This window comes from Cuculus canorus, chromosome 5 (assembly GCF_017976375.1).
Source record: "Cuculus canorus isolate bCucCan1 chromosome 5, bCucCan1.pri, whole genome shotgun sequence".
NCBI lineage: Eukaryota > Metazoa > Chordata > Aves > Cuculiformes > Cuculidae > Cuculus > Cuculus canorus.
In genome coordinates, this window is record NC_071405.1 from 44,693,492 (window position 1) to 44,708,917 (window position 15,426).

General features: G+C 48.1%; 1 protein-coding gene across 8 annotated transcripts in view; it reads right to left on the reverse strand.

The window, feature by feature from the left end:
- Window positions 1-406: 406 nt before the first annotated feature.
- Window positions 407-15,426, reverse strand: part of LOC104068987 (USP6 N-terminal-like protein) — an 84,040-nt gene continuing 69,020 nt past the window's right edge. For all 8 annotated transcript variants that reach the window (XM_054068254.1, XM_054068250.1, XM_054068252.1 and 5 more), the window contains 8 exons: window positions 12,561-12,670; window positions 11,574-11,622; window positions 9,994-10,114; window positions 8,962-9,056; window positions 7,288-7,353; window positions 5,830-5,929; window positions 4,631-4,783; window positions 407-4,413 (listed from right to left, as the gene is read on the reverse strand). In XM_054068254.1, coding sequence (XP_053924229.1) covers window positions 3,155-4,413; window positions 4,631-4,783; window positions 5,830-5,929; window positions 7,288-7,353; window positions 8,962-9,056; window positions 9,994-10,114; window positions 11,574-11,622; window positions 12,561-12,670 — 1,953 coding nt within the window. In that variant the 3' untranslated portion in view covers window positions 407-3,154. The remainder of the gene's footprint in view (window positions 4,414-4,630; window positions 4,784-5,829; window positions 5,930-7,287; window positions 7,354-8,961; window positions 9,057-9,993; window positions 10,115-11,573; window positions 11,623-12,560; window positions 12,671-15,426) is intronic.

Here is a 15,426-nt window from a genome sequence, read left to right on the forward strand (position 1 = left end):
TGCGCTGGGGCTGGAGGCAGGCTGCTGCCCTTGGCTCAGTGAGCCGACAGGATGGTGGTACATAGAAAGGAGCAGTTTTCTTTCCACCGCTACTGAGGATGCCTGGATTTAACCCCAGTAGGAAAGGTGGGAGGAAGGCAGAGAGGGAATGGGTTGGACCTACTGCTGTGGAAGCACACCCAGTGACCCAAGCTAAATGCCAGGAGGAGAAGGCAACTAATCATGCTGCAGTCACCATAAGAAACCTCCTGGAGTCACATTATGCTAAACTTTAACAGTTATCATTACAACTGTGTAAAATGCAGCATCAAATATTCTGTACAGTTTGTTTGGATCTGCATAAAAAGGAATGATTTCTTGCTCCCCTCACCCCCCACCAAAAAAACCCTTCCCTACAAATAAACCACACACACAAGAAAAGCACAGACATAAAAAATATTTCTTAAAGTAATAATTACAATACATTACAAAGAGTCACAGAGGAAGCATTCCACGCTGTAAACAAGGATAGCAATTAAAAAGAAAAGCGGATCGTAGCCATGCTCTCAAAGGGTATGGCTGACAGCCCCTGACCTTGACTGCCATTCCACACTGCAGCTGGTCCCCATCATTGGTCCACATGGCTCCTGCTGCTTGCTGGCACCGCAGCCACTCAAAATGCTTAATTATGAACCAAACACCACCAACCAAAACTACATGGAGGGCAGCAAGGTGAGAGCTGTTCCAGGACTGTGAGGGCAAGGCTAAGGGGAGCTGCTTTCCTGAGCTGCTCACAGTAAGAGTGGCTTTTACTATGGGTCTGAGGCTGTTGAAGAAAGCTGGGGCAAGGGTACAAGCGGCTTGGGCCAGTTATTTGTCCTACTGAGCTGCCACCCTCGCCCTTGTCCTTCTTTTCCTATCCCCAGCAAAAGAGCTAAGGCTGGGGCATTTCTAAATGTGCATACTGCAAAACATCCCAGACACATATGTGTTGAGGAGCCAGGAGGATGTTGAACATGATGTTCAAAGGCCCAAAATCAGGAGGAGAACATGAAAATGAGGGGAAATAGTCTCAGCTCTGGCACACATGAGCCAAATGCTCAGATGTCTTAGCAGGAGTCCTGTGTGTGCTTCAAGGGGAGGAAAGAACCCCAGCAATGGAAACCAAGCCAAGAGGTGCCCACCAGCCCTCAGATGCTCCTTGTTGCTTCCCACTGAGCTCCAGCTGACAGCAAAAGGCCACCTACACTTGTCCTGAAATACTGCCCAGGTACACAAATAGGTTTAAGTAACTACTGCACAGTTACTGAAAAACATACTCTAAATTAAAACCAATTTAAGCACCAGTTCTTTCTCAAAGCACACTGAACAGTCATACAGCACTTATCCAAGGGCAACTCTCGACTCCTCACAACGCTCCTGTGAGGTAGCTAACAGGGTTATCCCTGCTTTGCAGAGGGAAAGAGGATGGGCAATATTGGAGACTCAGCAGAAGATGGGGTGTCTGACAGAGCAAGGGTTGCTACAGAAGCTGAGGGTGCTGTGGTGTGGTTGGCTACATCCAAACAAAGGTGGGGTGCTCCCCTTGATGCTCTCCCTGCTAATATAAACCACCACTTGTACACAAGGCAAAAAAAAAAACCCAAACCAAACACCCTGATAACTCCACAAAGTAACTTAGTGAAAATTTTCTGCTAGGCTTCCAAATAGGCTTCAGCTCAGGTTATGTTACTGACACAGCCTGTGAGATGAAAGTTTTCAAAGTCTCCTTAGAACTTAAAGGACCTTTTGCCCAAGATCTCCATCAACAGTATGGGAATCCTACCTGCAGTCCCACCTAAGGTGGCATTTGCAGCCACCCCTTCTGGACAGCTAAGTCAAATACAGCACATAGACTAGTTTGTTTCCTGCTGCCGCCATTGAGTTTCCTTCCTGATGAAGTCCTTTCACCTGTAGGGGTGAAGTAAATACTGAGAACAGGAGTTTGGAGCGGCTCTTTCAGTGGGGGTGAACTGTCACTGCACCACCATCTGCCATCAGTTTGGGCTGTGCAGCAACACACTGGGACAGGGATGGACAGGCCACCAGGACTTGATACATGAAGAGCACACACAGACACTGATCACGTTATCTCCTCAACAGTAGACTGTGCTGATGTTGACGCTCTAAACCTCTGTGCCCACATTTCCTTCCTTTGGTTGATGATTTCTGGGTGGACTAAACCAGAAGGGCTGAGATCCTATTCTGGGCAATGTGTTCCCCTTCCCCCAACTCCTATGCTATTTCCACCCTGACACTTAACTTGCTTCAAGTAAAAGTGCTTCAGCTTGGGCCCTGTGGTTTGACACCATCACACCTCCAGCAGCTTGCTAGTAGGCAGGAGGTACCCTAAGGCAGCAGCCCCTTTTCCTGTTCAGCCAACAGAAAGGCAGTGAGCTCCCTGGGCTTGCAAGGCAAAGGCAACACCAAAGAGAACAGGCTCAATCTTCATCACTGTCCATGTCATCTTGAGAACTTGGGAAAGAAACAACCTTTTGACCAGGGTCATGCCAAGGTGGCCCCCCGACCAGGGACTCGCCAGCTGTTAAACCTCCCCTCCAGGACACCATCTACCACTGTGCCAGGAGCTGGGCACAGCCGGGCACTGCTCAGGTGGAATTGCACAGAGTAGGCAGCAGGTTGCCTGTGCCTTGCCGGGACACCATGGCCCTGCCTAAAAATGCTGCTGCCTGCAGCCACAGGTCTGGGAAAAGAAACAAAGATCTATTGCTACAAAAGGCCTTTGAAAGCAATGCTCTTGGCTGCACTGATCAGGTGTTTTAGAAAAAAATTTTGGAGTCCTATGCCTTGCACCCATTTTCATGACCATGGGTACCCATGGCAGGTAGAAGCAGAAGAAAACAAAACATTCACCAGCTTTGCCTCTCTCCTGACATGGTGACAAGGCTTGGGAAGCTTCAAGGAATTAAAAATGAAACCTCATTTGCTGGTAGCTCCTGGTGCCAGCGGCCCTCACTCCATCTCTTGCCAGGCACTCGTACCAAAGCACAGCTCGACAGGCAATGGCTGCTGTGCTGTCACCCTGACACAAGCCTGCTGAAGAGAAGGTCCCAAACCCAGGGTGAGGGTGCTGCTCCAGCACCCCTTTCCTGTACTTCGCTTCCCGCCATCCCCATTAAAAGGTCACCGATTTGGGCAGTTTTGCAATGGGAGGAGAGCTAGAAAGGAAGCTGTTTTCTGAGTGGGATTTGGCAACCTGCAGTGGTATTTTTGGTTTGGGGTTCAGGGTGGGCCATGGGGCTTTCAGTGCATTTAATGGTTTCTGGAGGCTTTTTTGAGCATCTGCCTCCTCCAGGTCCAGTACAAGAGGTGGTGGCATGGGGGTGGCTGGCAGGGGACGTCCAGTCTCTGGCAGAGGCAATGCCACCTGCTTTCTGTTCGAGAAGTCCTGCTCTGTTGCATGGGTTAGGTGGAGGGGAGTGGTAGTTTTGATAATGGTGTAGGGGCTGTTACCCTCCACTGTGGGGGAAGGCGCTTCCTGGAAGGGGCAGTCCTTGTCCAGTCCCACTGCCTCTGACTTGCTGCAGGATAAGACAGGCCCGCTGCCACCTGCCAGCTTGCCCAAGCCCTCCAGCCCACACACAGTGCCAATGGTACACCTTGGCCCATTCTGCTGCAGGCTGGCAAGCTCCCCTGTGGATGCAGCTTTGGATGCCAAGCGCTTCAAGCCCTTTTTGTCCAGCAGTGCTGCTCTGCAGCATTTCTCAGCTGTCTCCTGCCTGTGTTTGCTCTCCGGGGAGCTGTTGTGCTGTGACACGCTGGAGAGCTGCTGCCAGCTGCCCGGCAGAGGATGAGAGGGTACCTCGAGGACTTTCTCTTTGCAGAGGGAAGATGCTTGTTCTCCTGCGAGCAGGGCAGCAGGATTCGGCTGCCATACAACATGGTCTGTAATGGAAAGCTCAGCGGTGGTTGAGTCAGGAAGACTTGGTGTGTTTTGGAAAGAGGAGTCTGAGGAGCCATGCTCAGCTGGGCTGGGAAGGGAGTGGTCCACTATGGCAAGGCCAGGAATGGGAAGAGGCTGCTCTAGAGGCAGGGCCATGGGCGGGAGGTGATGATGGGCCTGCGACTCGCTTGCCTTCAGAAGAGGCAGCAGCTGCCCATCCACCTGACCCTCCTCTCCCAGCGGCTCCCTGCCAGAAGGATGCAGGTGGATGTCTGTCTCTTCAGTTGCTGCACTGCCCTGGAGGGTAGGAGTCCTGGCCTCTGCCGTTCCTTCTGGCACCCCGGGACCTCTGTGGTGATGAGGCTCCCTGTCCAGGGGGTGCTCACCTAGCCGGCCATTCTGGCTGTTGGCTTCCACATTGCCCTTCACAGCTACCGGGTTGAGGGAGAGCTCCAGGCCCAGGGGTTTCCGTGGGAACTCCTCAGGCTTTGCTGCATTGGAAGCAGAGAAAAAACAAAACCCAGACTGTTGGTTCGTGTTTCCATCTGGTATGCCCTGACCACAGGGAAGGCAGATGCTGCACCCAGCACATGCCGGCCCTTCTGGGCTGCCCCAGCTCCCAGCCATGCCAGAGGGATGGTCTAGTCCCCAGGGACAGTGGTACCACCGGCTGTTCCTGCTGGGCTGACCACCTTCCCCTCTACTCACCTGGAGGGGGGAGGTCAAATTTCATCTTGCGCAGTTCAGTCATTGACACCTGCAGTTGCTCAATAACAGTATCGTCTTCATACTGCAGGGAAGCGGCAATTTTCTCCTGCAGAAATTCCCGTAAATCTTCCAGTGTCATCTTCAGCAGGCGCTCTAGGGGATGGCAAAAAAGAGCAAGAGCAACAGCGTGGCCAAATTGCAGGGTAGCACAAGTGTGGATTGCATTGCTTTAGTTTTGTCTGCTGCTGTTCCCACTCCGGGTGGGACAGCCTGAATATTTTTGCCTCTCCCCCACCTTCCTGCTGTTGCTGAGCGTTGCCAATACATTTACATATCTGTACTCTGGGCATAGCTCAGCAATGGCTTGACGATGGTGGGGCTGAGACCCATGCTGATCAGGATGCACGTTTTAGGCTGTTCTGGAAATTCTCACCAATACCTCTAGGAGGTGGAAAAGCTCCATAAGATAGACCTGAAGAGTCAGACTGAACTGCCTGCCTGCCAATTTCCCACTCTTTCCAAACAAACAGTATACTTGAAGATGTATTTATTTCTAGATAGCCTGTTCTTCAGTCAGCTGAAGGAAGAACAGGATAGTTGTTTGCAGAAGCCAACACACACAGTCCCATAAATCCCACTGGCCCAAAGGCTCCCAGCATGCAATATCTTCATTGCTCTGGTCCCTGATTAGAGACCTAACTGTGGCGACAAAGCAAGGCCGCTACATTATGGCAGTGGAGGGGTTTGAAGTCCCAAAGATCTTGAGGTGGAAACATCACTGCTTTAGTCTTATATGTGTGAAAACCAGTTTTTGGTTATTTTAGAAGTATAGTATTGGACTTATTTCTTCCTCTATATCCTTTTCAGCTTAACTGCCACATAGAGCTTTCCAGACAGATGGGTCGCTGCCTATATTGCTCCTAAAAGTGTGCTGATAAAAGATGTGAGGCACAGCACACAGAAAGAAGGAGCTGGGAGCATTTCAGGTGGGATTTGCTGTGCGCCAAGTGCAGGATTTAAATCCCTGCAGCATCTCATTTCCTTCCCAGAGCATAAGCACCGTACTGTGCTTTTTGGGGCCAGTGCAGGGCACCAAGCGGGCTGGTAGTGGCCAAGCAAGGCTTTCCAGGTCAGCAGCACGGGGTGGCTTAGCACCGTGCCACCTCTGCCATATGAGATGCACCCTACTGGGACCTTACTTTTGTGGAGTTTGAGGATGGTGTAAGCCATGGCCGTCAGCACACGCTCTCCTTCCAGGATGTAGATATCCCACAGCCGCAAGGTGAGGGTGAATGGGGTCTGTATCAAACACACAAACAACAAACAACCTTGTTAACACTGATTGATGGGATGATGACACAGAGATTGGTGGCATCACTATGTCCCCTAAAACCAAAACACACAACAGAGGCGAGGCACTGGATGTCAGAGATTTATCTATAACACAAAAATCTATTTGATCACCTATGGTTTTGCCTTAAAGCTAACACCTGTGGGTGGCCAGGAAAGTACTGCGAATTCATTTGTGAATGCACAAAAAGGAGAAACTTTCCGCACAGGCATACTAGCAAATGCATTCCCCTAGCCTGGAGAGAGCATCAGCATCTTTCAGCCTTGTGGGTGCACAAAACCACTCCAGTATCCACCCAAATTGCCCAAGTTAAGGTTAAGGGCTAATTATGGGAAAGGTTTGAAGGCCCAGCAGTGCTTCACTAAGCACCTTATACATAGGATTATTTTTGCCTGCTAGAAAAACCTCTAAATGAGGTTTTCATTTGCACCCAGACCCAATCTGAAAAAACAGGAGTGAACTGATCCAAAATGATGGAGTGTCCATAATTTCCTACCATCTCACCAAAACATAAATTAATACTAGTCCTACTGTGACATTTAAGTTCAAATTTAGGATGCTGCACTTGCTCTCCAAAGTCTGGCACGACTGTCTGTTGCAGCTCTTATTACCTCATATTACCAGTTAAATGGATTTTGCATCTTATACAGCTTTTAGTGACAGATTGCAAAGCAGAGAGTTCCCTCTCAAGGGGAAGAGGTCATCTGCTGGTTTATAGGTTACAGGACAGCAGAAAGTCAAGACTAAAGGGACACAGATGTCCTAAATATTAGGAAGTCCGGATTTTGCGTTCAAGTGTACAAGCAAAATGCTGTCCCTAAAAATAAAGACGTCTTGGTTTGGGACTGGCAAATGAGCTCTGGACAAAATCAGGGGAATTTTCTTGTGCTTTCATGTGTCTCCAGTGCCCAGCCCACTCGTTTGCCCACAGCTGCTGCAGTGCTATTTGTTCAGGTTTGTGCCCCCACTCTTCTTCTCCCTATGTTGTTTACAGAGCCAAAGTGAGTTTAATTGCAGCAATGCCAGTGGGCAAAAGATCTCTCCTTACTTTGAAGCTCACACTGCTGCCAAGCCATGTCCCAGTGACCACCTGCGATAAGGCAGCAGGAACTTGCATGTCATCAGTGATTTGCAGTTATTTTTAGCTTCTCCCTTATTATATTTTTTGCTTTATAAGAGTGTACATAGTAACCCACCTTATACAATATTAACACCTTCTTCAAATTATGATACTTTTTCAAAAAAGAGGCAGATTAACTGTGCATGCAAGCAGCAGAGCAGCAAGCAACTCGCTGAGCATCCTCACCCGGTCAATGAAGCACTGCAGGAACCACTTGGTTGTGTAAATCCCTGCAGTCATCTGCTCCTTGTCCTAGGAAGAGACAGCAAAGAGAGACAGGCATTTCACGGGGCTGGCTGCTGGAGTTTAAAGCGATTTAGAGGGCTTCTGGGGGTGCTGGTTGGTTTATTCATTAATGCTGGGGTCTGGGTTCAGGATTTGGCTGTAGTTTGTCTCCCAGCAAGGCCCCTGGTTTAAATACCAATGTTGAAGCCCTTCTTTGCCTTTTGCCCAAGATACTAATTGAAACTGATCTTCAACATGGCCAGACTTCAACCATAACTTTGGGAGGGATTTCTAGGAGAAGCTTTTCTGGCCTAGTGTCTACTCCAGGAACCCAAACCACACACCCTCTGCAGACTACCATTTTTGGTTCCATAGCAATTCCCATGCAAGCCTCTCAGAACACCACAAAAGTGATTAATCCCAAGTATTCCAGAGGTAAATCCAGACCTGCACGGTCGAGCCAGCTTTGCTAGCACTACTTTATTTGCATGACATGGCTGCTGCAGGAGCAGGACAGGCTAAGAAAAACTCTTAAAAATCACACCAGCATCACATCAGTCTATCACTTCTCCATCCCTGTCTGGTGCCCAGCACAGCATGCGCACACAGCTTTGCTTTCTCTGGCACATCTGCTAGTGTGGCATGGCCTATGCTGGGATGCACAGTGCCGTGCACATGCACAAAGTTGATATGACTGCTGGTGCAAAGCCAGCTAAGCGGCAGGGATGGGAAGAGAAAGAAGCTCATCGGATTAACGTCCAGCTCTGGTCTTTGCTTTTGGCTGGTGCTTGGCACCCGTAAGTGTGGGGAGTTGCCTTTGGGAGCCAGGACATGAGCAGCTTTCACAGAGTTCCTGCCATCCTCCCTGCCCGTATTTCCCTACTCTTATTGCTGTCATTAACTGAAACCTGTCCTGGCTCTGTCTCACTTACATGGCCAAAGCTGGCTGTTGCAGATGATGGCAATATAAACAGCTTTTCCTACAGCCAGGCCACCAAGCACCCTGGGAGCAAACAAAACCTCCAGGAGTCTGGTCACTGAATACCAACTGTCTACAGGCAAATGCAAAGGGGAATAAAGGAAGGAAAAAAGAAGTGTGTTGCAAAACAGCTGTCCGGACATTAGACTGCAGCCGATGTGTCCTGCAGATGCTCCTCCAACCACGAAATGGGCTTGTACCACCTGCTAGAGAGAAAAGCCACTGGACGTGCCCCAGCAACAAGACAACAAATCTTATATTCCTCCTGTCTTTAAACAACAGCAAAGCCATTAAATGCTTGGGGCTAATAATTATTGAATTATGATGCCAGGTAGTCCAGCATCACCCTTCAGGCTTTGCAGTTGGTGTAAGAACAAAGCCCTGCCTCGCTACTGTATATAACAGCTCCTTTTAGTGCAGGGTCCACAAGCCATTCTGCCTGGCTTTTAGATTTTAGTAGTCGTTGAAATAATGATGACCAGCAAACAAATGATAACCGTTTCCCTCAGCAAGAGGCACCTGCTTCTTTGTGGATGAAGCAGTCCTACATGGTTAGAAATATGTGCAGTTGTGCATCTATTTTGGAGAACATTACACTAATTGCTTTAGCGTTAAAACGTGACATTAGTACGGGGAGACCGAGAGTAAAGAGATACCATGTGCTTCTTCAGTTTGGGAAACAGCTTGCTTAAAATCTGCTCGTGGTGAGCTTGAAATCGCTGCAGTTTCGGGAACCCAGGAATGAAAAAACCTTAAAAGATGAGAGAAATAAAAAATAAGCAGAAAAGCTCTGTAGCAGTCACAGAAGCAGCCTGATTTTCTAGAAACTCATCCCCGGCATTGCCTGTTGAAGTCAGCTGGACAACTGTGTGCCCAGCTACCTCCCTTGGCAACATTCCCAGAGCCTGCCCTTCACTCCATCTACATGAACGACAGAACCCTCAGCACCAACCCCAGCTGGTCCTTCTCACCCCAGCCCCACAGAGCAGATCTGCTCCCCTCCTCATCACTTGCCCACTTGAGACTTGGCTTGGCCAAGACCTCTCCGAACACATCTCAGTGCTTACCAAGGTACAGAGAAAAGCTGAAGATGTTTAAACACCATAAAAGCTTGTGCAGAGCTCCATCATCTAGAAAGGCACATGTTTAAGACTGTCCAGTTATAAAGCCATAAGGCTTAACTGTCCGCTCATAAAAAAACCCCCTCTGTCCATAGATTACTGCTAACCACAAGTAAAACGAAATGATCTTTAATGTGTTTTAAGTAAAATAATACAGCACATTTAGTGAGATTACATCTTCATAAAACTGCAAAGGCACACATATGAAAATGGAACATTACATTGATGCTCTTGGATGTGCTTCTGTAGGACTTCTTAAAAACTCATAACCTTGAGTTAATTGACTGCCAAGGGCAAGGCACTCCGGAGGGAAGATAGCACCTCTGTGGAAGCATTAATTACTGAGCGCTAAAGCTCAGTGCCGATAAACCCCATTTTTCTCTGATGAATTTGTCTGCCTCCAACAATAAAGTTCAGGTCCGTAGCTGAGTTACATCAGCACATAATTAAGCCCTACCTGCTTTAAACAAGTATGTGACATAAAAAAAATGAGGCTTTAGCACCCAACCTAAACAGCCTTCTGTCCCATTGCAAGAGCCCCTCATCCACATCCCACCAGAGCCTTACCATGCATGGCATGCCGCTGGTTGGTCAGCAGCTGTGCCAGTGCCCAAAATGCATCCTCTTCATTTAAGTACATCAGGAGGATGGCTGCAATCTGGCTCATCCCTTGGCAGTAGCTCACTTCCTGCAAAAGCCAAGAGGGGCACACATGCTGCCATGCCATCAGACCCCCACCATGATGCTAGAGGTGCAGAAACAGGTCAGACTGTCTATGCTTCCCTCTCTTCTTTCAAGGTCTGTCCTGTTTCAAGTTCTTATATTGTTTGTTTATGCCCAAATTCACAGCTTTCATATGTCTACAGTATCTACCATGTCAATGACTCAGAGTAGTTTGGGTTGGAAGGCACCTTTGAAGATTATCTCATCCACTGTCCCCCTGCCATGGGCAGGGACACCTTCCACTAGATCAGGTTGCTCAAAGCCCCATACAATCCATACAACCCGACTGTGAACACTTCCAGTGATGAGGCAACCACAACTTCTCTGGGCAACCTGTTCCAGTATTTCACATCCTCATTGTAAAAAAATGTCTTTGTTATGTCCAATCTAAACCTTCCCTCTTTCAGTTTAAAAACATTGCCCCTTGTTCTGCAAGTACAGGCCTTGGTAAAAAGACTTTCCATCTTTCTTATAAGCTCCCTTTATATATTGAAAGGTCATAATAATGTCTACCCAGAGCTTTCTCTCATCCAGGCTGAACGTCCCCAACTCTCAGCCTTTCTTCATGGGAAAGGTTTTATGGCCCTCTAACCATTTTTGTGGCTCTCCTCCAGATTCACTCTAGCAGATCCTCCAGTGGGAGGTAAGTGGCTTACAGACAATGCCCCCTACCATGCTGCTCCCCCCACCAGCCCTGTTCAGGCCTGGAGGGCAGGGGACAAAAGAGGTGCCTGCAGTTACTTCAGGGAATAGAGGATAGGATGATAAACAGCGCATGCCTTCCATACTGTTTCAAATCCCTTCAGTCATGTGAGAACTAAAGTAATTAATAAATAAATCTGGTAAGCATTTATCTGGTGCAAGGGAAGGCAGGGTCTTTGTTTCCTTAACTATTCCCCCTCAGCATCTTCTGGGGTAACTGTCCCCTCCTGGAGATGGAGGCACTAGGTTCAGCTGCTAATTTAGTCTTATTCTGCCCATTCCTTTCAGCTAAAAATGACTGACTCAATATAATAAATCAGTGTTTTCAACAAGGATGCCTTTCAGTGTATGACAAGAAGTCAGAAACATGACAGACCTTCAGCCAGGAGGCTAGTCTTGCTTGAAAGCCAAAGGGCAGTCCCTTGCTCTTTGCTGACACTTGCCCAAACCACATCTGCCAAATGTCATTTACTAAGTGACAAAATGAAGAAAGCAATGAAACAAGTCTGCAAAGTCTGTGCTGCCTGCAAATCCTGCAGCTGTCTGTACAAACCAGTATTACTACTTAGAATTGGAATTACCACTGGCTAAATGTGTGCATGTATATATATATATACACACACACATATATGTATACACATATATAAATATATATAAAGCTATTAAAATATATATATGAAGCATAATGCTATTCACTTTAACTGGACTAACTTACTACTTACGGTGTTATAAACAGAGTATGCTGACAGGACATGGAAGAGTGCCTGTTGCCTGGGGAGAAAGAAGGATATTAAAACACCTGTGTATGAAGTCTCTGGCTTTATGTACACACCAACAGGTATGCAAAGAGAGCAAAGGCTCTACAAACACCCAGCCAACTGTTACTTATGCCTTTTGCAAGGAGCATGGCTCACACCCTTGAAAGCATCTTGATGAGCATGTGGGATGGGGCCTCTTCCTTCAGGGGCGAGTCTCCAGCAGCCCTGTGGAGCAGGACTGAACTAGCTTGCTCCATCAGCAGGTCTCTGGGAGAGACATTCATGTACGCACATACACTGTGTTCAGCTAAAGTGTTCTTCAGGTTTGGAGTGGTGCTGGGTTTTTAATAGACTTGCAACCATCCAGGCACCAAGTGTTCTACATTCTGGGGGAAAGTACTGCCACCATTTATTAGTAGGTTCTTTTCTCCCTTCCCTCCTTGCTAAAGATATGCATATCCATATAGATATGCAGTGTAGGCTTCCTCAACAGACTGTACATCTGTGTAGGGCAGCCAGGTGTGAAACTGACAAAGCCCCTTTGTCAGATCTCTCCAACTCTGTCTGTTGTGGAGGCCCCATATGCCCCATCCCACCCAGCTCCCAACAGAGCCACCCCATCATCCCAGCCATCCCAAACCAAGCACTCTGCAACTGCAACCCCTAGAACCTCAAGGGACGAGGCATCACAATAGGATTTTGGCTCAAGAACTGAACCTGGTCCACTGTGGACCTGCCCGAAGTGAGAATCGGAAGCCCAGCATCTGTGGGTTGTAGCATGTGCATTTGTGGAGCAGGCAGAGATGGCTTTGCTCTCCTGTGAGCTGCTCTGACCCAGAGGCCTTGTGGCCACTCCAAGTCAGGGCGCTGCTGGCCACTTCATCCAGCTCATCGCACACACACCTATGGTCACAGATGCCCATACAGCCACACAAAGCCTCCTGTACTCACTTCACTCCATAACGATCCCGAAACATGATGTGGTTTCGGAAGGTGCGATTAACGTCCAAATCTATCTGCTTGATTTCCGTAGAAAAACTCTTTGCTTGTTCTTTCATTTGCTGCAAGGGAGAGGGGCAAACAGGAAAGAGTCAGACACCATCTCAAGCCACACTGCTCTCCACACAGCAAGAAGGCTGCTTCCTACACAACTGGAGTAGCAGCAGTAGCAGTGTGTGAGCTGCAAGGAGCTATCTCAGAGCAACTGGGGAACACTGCCATCTTGCAGTGAGCAACAATCTGCAGGCCAGAGGTGAATCCCCTGCCCCTTGGCTATGTGCTGCTGGCCCAGGGAGAAGGAGATGACCCCACACTTAAACACTACAACAGGGGCAACTGCCAACCTAGCCTTCCCCCATCTTCCAATGCTGATTCCGAGTTTTCAGCATCTAAAACCACTACAATTAAATTCCACTCTGACTTCTTTTGATTTCCTTGTGGTACCCAGACTGGCTGTCATAAAACATCCGAGACCTCTGTTGGTGCTTAAGGAATTAAATACTTCTACAGCAAACATGCAGATGTAAATTACCAAGTCCCTGAGCTCTTCAGAGACTTGGTCATAATAAAGTCCAGACTGTTACTATGGACTCTGTGAAGTGATCTCCAACTACTACTTCCCCTGCAGAAAGGAATCATCTTAGGTTTAAGGAGTTTCCACTAGAAAAGCAGTTCTGGGGTATTCCCTTGGACTGATGCAAATTTTAAGGAACTGGCAGAGTCCAGAACAGCAGCTAAACTCAAAACCAAGTTCCCCCCATGCTGGCTAATCATTTAAGGCAGGATCACACAGATAAAGGATTGAGTCCACTGCGGAAAAAGGAAATTCAAACCAAAGCTAAGCCCATGTCAACAAATAGTGCCCTCAAAGTGCCAAGCTTAAAATGTTCCATGGATGAATCCCATTGCAACCCCATTCATAACCCACTGTCTAGAGCTCCGCATGCAGGCAAGGATCAATGCTGTAGTCAAGCATCTTACCTCACAAGCTTTAAATACCACTGATGATAATGCAACTGCCTTCCTTCTTTAATACCTCCAGGGCTAACTGCATGAATGCAAAACATTTTGTGACTGTCTTCAGGCAGCCTGAGATCCACTGGCAGGTTAGGGACAGTGGAGATGAGCAGCAAGCCCAGCTTGCCTGGAGTTCAGGGTCACGACCCCTCCTTGCTCACATAGAAGACAGAAAATAGCTCATCTGTACAAATAGTTAATCATCTGCTCCAGCAACTGCCATCTTATGAATGCTTCTCAGTCTGATACAAGGCACCTCCAGGCTGCTGTTGACCTCCTGAGGTGGCCAGGTCAGCTCTGGGGAACATCAAAAGATCAGTAGCACCCAAATGTGTCCATTACAGCCTATGCTCATGGCAGTCACAGAATCTGGGAAATATTAACTTTCAAAGCAGCTGAACAGAAGAACAACAGTGCGGGGTTATTTTGAATTATTGCCTGCACAAGACAAGGGAGGATAAAAGTGACAAAAGAACTAAGATCTGATGAACAACATAATTTTCCTGCTCTAAGTCCTGTGCTGTCTGGGTGCTATGGATCCTTGCCCTCCTCTGCCTGCTTGATAGACAACTCAAGACAAGACTCATATGCACCAAGTCACTTTAGTTCAAATTTCCCTGCTAAATACCCTCATCTTCCTTGCCAGAACAACAAAGAACTCTCCCAAAGACTGTAAGAGAAAAAAAAAAAACTACTTTTTTTTTAAAAAAAAATCACTGCACCTGAATAGTAGGTAGGTTGCACAGCACTTTGTCACTTCCATGCACCCAGGGGGCTTTATTAATCCTGCAGATGGTGAACAAGATGCCTAGGACAGGTCGTTCTGTGTTTTTTCCCTTAAGTTACCTAGAGGCTCCACAGATGCTCTGCCAAGCTCACTAGCTCTGCTAGCCCTGCAAGCTGGCAGCAGAGCAGAGGCTGCAAAGCTGGAGGTCCCATCCCAGAGTCCTTTTACAAAGCCAGGATGCTCCACGGGCAGCACATTTCTCCCGCCAGCTTCTCAGCTTTCCTGAAACCCTCTTGGTGGTAGCTATAAAAGCCTAGGGAGCATCACACCCACACTGAAACCAAGTGTGGCTCGTCCCATGGTAGCCTCTGGGCTCCTGCAGCATCAGGGGCAACTGAGCTGCCACAGCCTCGAGGAAGACTTGGAGACCTGTGTGGAGGACAGCCAGGATAAGATAAAACACTCTGGAGGCAACTGGACCAAGCTTTTTAACTGCATCACTCCAGAGGTGACACAGACAGAGAGAGAAAGGTATCACACTTGGCTAGAAAAGCAGCAACTCTGCCAGCCCAAGCACAGAGGACAACCCTCTACAGAGGGTGCAATGGGTATAAAAAAGATAAATCACTTATCACATTCCAGGTGGCATGCTCAAAACTCAAGGCACATGCAAAAGCCAGGCTTTTGTGCTATGGTTCATGCCCCAAGGAGAAACAGAGTGGCTCTGGGACCAGCTCCTCCAGGACACAGTGGTGGGACAGAGGCTTGGTCCCTTCTTGAAAGCAAAGCCCCTCATCCAGGACTTGTATTGGGCTTCTTTTGAAGGAAATGAGGAGAGAGCTAATTCCTGGCAGCAGGTGGCACCAAAGAAGAGGAGGATTAAGATGAGCTACTAGAGCGTTTGCATCCAGCAAAATCTATTAGCCCTGAAGCTCCTGTTTACTGCAGACCCCTCTAGAGCACAGATAAACTTGTGACTTTCATTTGTTTGGATTACTTCCTTGCCTGCTCAAAGAAGGGAGCGTGATAAGAACCTGCATACTGGGAGAGCTTTGTTACTTCTGTTCATTGCTG